Below are 6,000 nucleotides of genomic sequence, written 5' to 3'. Positions count from 1 at the left end.
TTTTTTGGAACTTATATGTTCTTGGAACACAACTACCATACTTTGAGAAGCACACGCCAAGCAGAGAGGACACACCTACATAGCTGCTCTTGCTGACAGCCAGCAGCAGCTGTCAGCCACGGGAGAGCACCATGTTGGATGTCCGGTCCATGGAAGTCTTCAGTCTTCCCACCCAGCCATTGACTTCAGCAGCATCCTAGACCCAAGCAATTCCCACACATCTGATCCCATTCAACCCACAGAACCATAAGGTATAATAATACATTGCTAGGCCACTAAATTTTGGGGTGGTTGGTACACAGCAAAGGGAAATAGGAATAGATGTGGAAGGAGAGAAAGAAGACAGAATCAAGGATGATATCTCCAGTTCTGGTTCAGACCCAGAACGGAGCCAGACTCTACTCAGATGGAGACTGGGAGCAGATGAGCTCTTTGTGGGACTGGGTGGAGGTGGGTAAATGAATCTATCATAAACTAGGAAATATTTATTTTGGGGATTTAATTAATATTTTTCCTAGAAAAAATTATTTTTCCTAGATATCCTAATATGTTTTATCTTCAGCATTAGATTTTCAGATGTTAATCAGATTTATATTTTATAGATCTCTATCTTTAAGACCCTCAAAAATATTAATTTTAGTATCTTCTGCAATAAGAAAGCCGCCCTTCTCAAAAGTATCAGCAGGAACTGGTACCTATTTCATCACATGTGGTCCTTGTTGATCTAGGGATTAACTTCCATGTCTCTTATGCATTCATCTGATATTTATTCATCATCTGCCAGGTATTCAGCATTATTCTAGGGCCATAATTCTACACAAGATAGAGAATATCCTTGCCCTCATGGACTTTACATTCTGATTAGCAGGCAGACAAAAAAAGAAAAAAAAAACAAGTAAAGAATGTAATTACCAATTTGATAAAAATCAATGAAAGAAATAAGCAGGGGGAGGTTAGAGAATAAGAGTTGAGGGGAACCTACTTTAGATAAGGTGGTCAGGGAAGGTTTTCTTTTTTCCCTTATCTTTTAAAAAATTATTTATTTACTTACTTATTTGAAAGAGAGAGACAGAGACAGAGAGAGACAGAGAACAAGCACAGGAGCAGGGGCAAGAGAGAGGGAGAAGCAGGCTCCCCGCTGAGCAGGGAGCTGGATGCAGGGTTCGATCCCAGGACATTGAGATCATGACCAGAGCCAAAGGCAGACACTAGCCTGACTGAGCCACCCAGGAGTCCCAAGGGAAGGTTTTCACGTCAAAACTCAAGGAAGTGGAAAGAGCCAGCTGTGAGAAGAGGTGTAGGAGGGGAAGTGAGGGTTAGTAGCTATGGGACCCACAGGGTGTAGAGGCCCCTGGGTGGTTGAAAGCTTGAATGGATTCCAGGAACTGAAAGTCTAGTGTGTTTGGAGTGTAGTGAGCAAGAAGTGTACAAGATGAAGCTGGAGAAAGATGCAAAGGTTGGGATAAGCAATACCTTTTAGGCCATACTAAGGAGTTTGCGTTTTATTCTACTGCAAAACATAAGCAGAAGCATAAACATGATCCAATTGACATTTTAGGAAGATAATGGTCAACCCAGGCAGAAGGGCAAAGGATAGAAAGAAGGCCGGGACCAAGGTTCATTCTGATTTTCTTTTCCTTGGACTCAAGTCTCTCCCTCTGAAAGGCGGGTGTGGGGCCTCAGTGCCAACAGATCAGCAGTGATTCCCAAGCAGCTGGGTATGAATAACACTCACACTGGACTCCTGTTTTGTACAAAGACTTGAAAGATCTTTCACGGGGATGGTATTTCCCACTTCTTTCCACCAATCACCCACTTCCCCCCAAACTTGAGGTTTCGTTCTGCTGGGAACTGAGGCCTCTAAAATACACCCAACCACTTAGTGGCTTTCAGGCTTCTTCACCATAAACAGGATTTGTTGTTTATCAAGTTCCTTGGCAACTAAAATAGGTGATGAAGATCCCAGAGCAGGCATAGAATTTTGGATTAAACCGGTTGGTTTTGTTTTTATGTTTTTTGTCCCTACACCGGGGTCACAAGACTTGTACTACCAACAAAACTAAACTTCTGTGAAAAGGATCATTAGCCTTAAGTTCAGATCCCTTATATCCAGTGCTTAAAGTTTCTCACTTCATCTGAATATTGGTAAAACACCCCTCACTTAAAACGTGGTAACATCGGGCAGCCCTGGTGGCCCAGTGGTTTGGTGGCTCCTTCAGCCTCCGGAATGGAGTCCCACATCGGGCTCCCTGCATGGAGCCTGCTGCTCCCTCTGTGTCTGCCTCTCTCTCTCTCTCTCTCTCTGTCATGAATAAACAAAAATAAAATCTTAAAAAAAAACAAAAAACAAAAAACCCCCCACGGTAACATAATTCAGCAAATATCCTTAAAAGCCTCAACATTCAGAGGTTGATGGCAATACATGAAAAAGGCTCTTTATTGTTTTTGCTAGTTTTATATTTTACAATTTGGTTTTTTTTACAATTTTTTTTTAAGAAAGTAGGCTCCACACCCAATGTGTGAGCTCAAGAGTGAATGCTCCACCAACTGAGCCAATCACGTGCCCGAAAGTTTTTTTTTCCTCTTCAGTAATCTTCAAGAACAAGGTAGTGCTTGAACTCCTGACCCCTAGACCAAGAGTCTACAGCCAGGCTCATTATTGCTAGTTTTGCTTTGTTATTTAAGAGATTTTATTTATTTACTTATTTGACAGGGAGAGAGAGAAAGAGCAAGTGCAAAAACAGGCAGAGCAGCAGAGGGAGAAGCAGACTCCTTGCTGAGCAGAGAGCAGGATGTGGGGCTCCATCCCAGAACCCCCAGATCATGACCCCAGCTGAAGGCCGATGCTTCACCCACTGAACCACCACCCAGTGCCCCGTCATTAATGCTAGTGTTTTTTTTTTTATGGGTCAATAGTTCAAGTCAGTTCAAAAACATGGGTAACATTGTAAAAGTAGCCCTGGAGACCCCTTTCTCCTCCTACCACTGAGGACAAAGTGAAAAGACAGCTCCAACCGGGAAGCAGGCCTCCCCAGACACACTTTGGTTTTGTACTTTGTAGCCTACAGAACTGTGAGAAGTTTCTGTTGTAAGTTTGTGTGTATATATCCATCCATCCATCTATCCACACATATACCATATACTTGGAGAGTAAGGAAGTAAGCACCTTCCTAAAACATCATGATTAGTCAGCAGAAAAGTCAGCCGCGCCCACTGGTCCATAGTGGGTTCAGACGTCAACTTTGCACTTAATTTTTGTGTACTCCTAGAAACGCATTTGGTCCGACGTATACAGATGCAATTAAGGTGTGTAAATGTAACACACACACACACACACACACACCGCCTCCAAGGTCCACCGTCTGATAGGACACAGTTTCCTAAGCTCTTCCTGGGGTGAAGAAACATTGTACAAAGCTGTTACAGTATTTCCGGAATCTGAATGATTTAAGCAGGAAGGCAGTTCTGGCTACCAAGATTCACTCCAATGAGTTCTTCTCGGGCCCTGTCTGGAGAGGAACCCTAGGCCTGGGCGCGCACACCTGCGACGGGCCGGGCGCGCACACCTGCGACGGGCCTGGGCGCGCACACCTGCGACGGGCCTGGGCGCGCACACCTGCGACGGGCCGGGCGCGCACACCTGCCACGGGCCTGGGCGCGGACGCCTGCCTCAGCCTGAGCGTGCACACCTGCCATGGGCCAGGCGCTCACACCTGCCTCGGGCCGGGCGCCCAGGCTGCCCGGGCCTTCGGGGATCCCTGTCCGGACTGCCAGGCGGGGGTCCGCGCTCTCGGGCTGAGAGCAGCAGCCTCTCCTTCCACCTCCCCCCAGAGCCGGGGATTCCCGGGGGGGCCCGACAAAGGTTGGGGCGGGGGTGCGCGGGGTGACGGGAGGCCTGCTCCGCGGACCTGCTCCGCGCGGCGCTCAGGGGCGCAGCAGCCCCGCTTCCCAAACAGGCCTGGCTCCCCCCATCCGCCCTGAGGGTAGCTTTATATAAAAGTTGTGGGTTTCTTTCCTTCTCCCTGGACCTCCTCGGGGCCGGCACGGGGACGGAAGGGGGCGCACGCAGCAAGCGGGGGGACCTGGGCGGGAACGGAGAGGAAGCCCGGGAGGTCTCTGCGGCTTTAAGGGCGGCGGGTGCTGCTTCATTCAGAAAAAGGAGGCGGGCGGGGCGGACGCAGGGCCGCGGCCCAGGCCCGGCAGGCGCGGGCGGGGTTGCCGCAGCCCCCGTGACCCCCGCTCCCGCGCACGTGGCCGGCGCCCGCTCAAAGTCCAAGGGCGGCGGGCGTGCCGGGCTCCCACGCCGCGGCGGGCGTCAGCAAGCGGGCCGGCGCTCCCGGGCCCCGCGCCCCCCCGGCCCCCGCCCAGCACGATCCCCGGGGCCCGCGCCGCCGCCGCCGCGCCTCCTCCACCCCCGACCACGGTGGCAGCGGGCCGCGCAAGGAGCCGGAAGCGCCGGGCGCACGGCCCGCCCTCCTCTCGCGAGAGGCGGGAGAGGACGCGGGTGGGCCGGCGGGCGGGGCCGCAGCCAATGGGAGGGCGGGAAGGGCGTGATCGACGGCCTCCCGCGCGCCGTCCCCAAGCCCCGCCCCGGCTGCGGAGGCCCGGTCGCCGCCCGCCGCCCGCCGCCCGCCCTCCCCGGCCCTCCCCGGCCCTCCCCTCCCTGCCCCGCTCTCCTCTTCCCCGCTCGGGTGGCGGCCGGCCTCCGTGCTCGCCCGCGCCGTGTCGGCTCCAGCCCTGGCTCCCCGCTCCCGTCGGGCCCCGACGCCGGCCTGAGCGCTTCCGCTGCGGCTCCGGGTAGCCGAGCAGCCGCCGGCCCCTCCGGCCTCTCCGGCCCCTGTGCCTCGTGCTGCCCCTTGGCCGCGGCCCCGTGCGCCCCCCGCCATGAACGAGGAGTACGACGTGATCGTGCTGGGCACCGGCCTGACGGTGAGCCCCGTGCGGCCCCGCGCCGGCGGGGGGGCGAGGGGGTCCCCGGGGTGGAAGGGGATGCCCGGGGTGGGTTCCCCGGGGCGGGGGGGGGGCGGGGACGGGGGTGTGGGCGCGCGCCCGCCGGCTCCGGGAGGACGGCCTCTCCCGCCTGGAAGCGGAAAAGCAGCGGGCGGTGGGGGAGGGGCACGGGGAGGGGGAGGGGCGCGCCCGCAGCTGCGTTTCCTGCTTGGACTCGGGCCGCCCTGCTCGTTGGGCTCCGGGGCCAGGTGTGTGATGGGCCTTCGCATGATCGCTGTCTGCAGCGGATGCAGCTCGGCTAACTTGGAGAAAACTAGCCCCCCCCCCCCCCCCCCCCGCCGATGAGAAGCGTTACACAGACCTTTTAACCACCCTCATCCCACTTGCGGAGCATCCGTAGGATTGGGAGTGAGTGTTCTCAAAACTTGTGTACCCGACGCTTTGTCTCCCGAGCCCTGCCGTCTTCTTCTTTAGGTTTGGTTGGTGCCCTGCGTCCATTGTCAGCCCTGGGGGCTCCCCCCCCCCCACAGATGGGTGATGGGAGGCTGGAGGTTGGAGGCCGGCCTTGGCCTCTCTCCCTCCGAGCGGCCCCACGCAGACACGTGCCTGGCTGGGAAGTAGGAGCAGATCCACGAGGTCGCTCACCCAGGAGACCTCTGTAATGGTTTCGAATGTGAGGGACTTGGTGGAGTCTCTTCCTCGGTGGGTGAGTTGGCAGAGGGTTGCATGTGTTGAACGAACAGGCCTGCCAGCTGCGCGGCTGTGTTTGTTTCAGTTAATATTTTTGAAGCGTCCACTTGGGATTCCCAGCTGAGCTTAAGGAGTCTGTGCGGGATCTCGCCCATCGGAAGGGGCCCCTTGCTGCCAGCATGTTGGAAAAGCCAGTTCTGGTCCCCCCCCCCCCCCCCCCCGCTACGGTTATTGCTGGTCTTTCAGATTTGCCCTAGATTAGGTCATTTGGTTGTGGACAAATGAGCACAAATCCATCCTGCAGGTTTCTACATGCCTGGTTTAGAAGCATCACTTTGTGTCAGATGGCATGGTCTTCCC

At 55.0% G+C, this 6,000-nt stretch overlaps 1 protein-coding gene across 1 annotated transcript in view; it reads left to right on the top strand.

Annotated features, from left to right (window-relative positions):
* The first annotated feature begins 4,642 nt into the window (after positions 1-4,642).
* GDI2 (GDP dissociation inhibitor 2) overlaps positions 4,643-6,000 on the top strand; it is a 28,732-nt gene continuing 27,374 nt past the window's right edge. Inside the window, exon 1 of the mRNA XM_055331987.1 lies at positions 4,643-4,929. Coding sequence (XP_055187962.1) covers positions 4,885-4,929 — 45 coding nt within the window. The 5' untranslated portion in view covers positions 4,643-4,884. The remainder of the gene's footprint in view (positions 4,930-6,000) is intronic.

This window comes from Nyctereutes procyonoides, unplaced genomic scaffold (genome assembly GCF_905146905.1).
Source record: "Nyctereutes procyonoides isolate TBG_1078 unplaced genomic scaffold, NYPRO_anot_genome, whole genome shotgun sequence".
Classification (NCBI taxonomy): Eukaryota; Metazoa; Chordata; class Mammalia; order Carnivora; family Canidae; genus Nyctereutes; species Nyctereutes procyonoides.
Note: the sequence above shows the minus strand (reverse complement) of the source record. Positions and strands in the feature narration are given on the sequence as shown.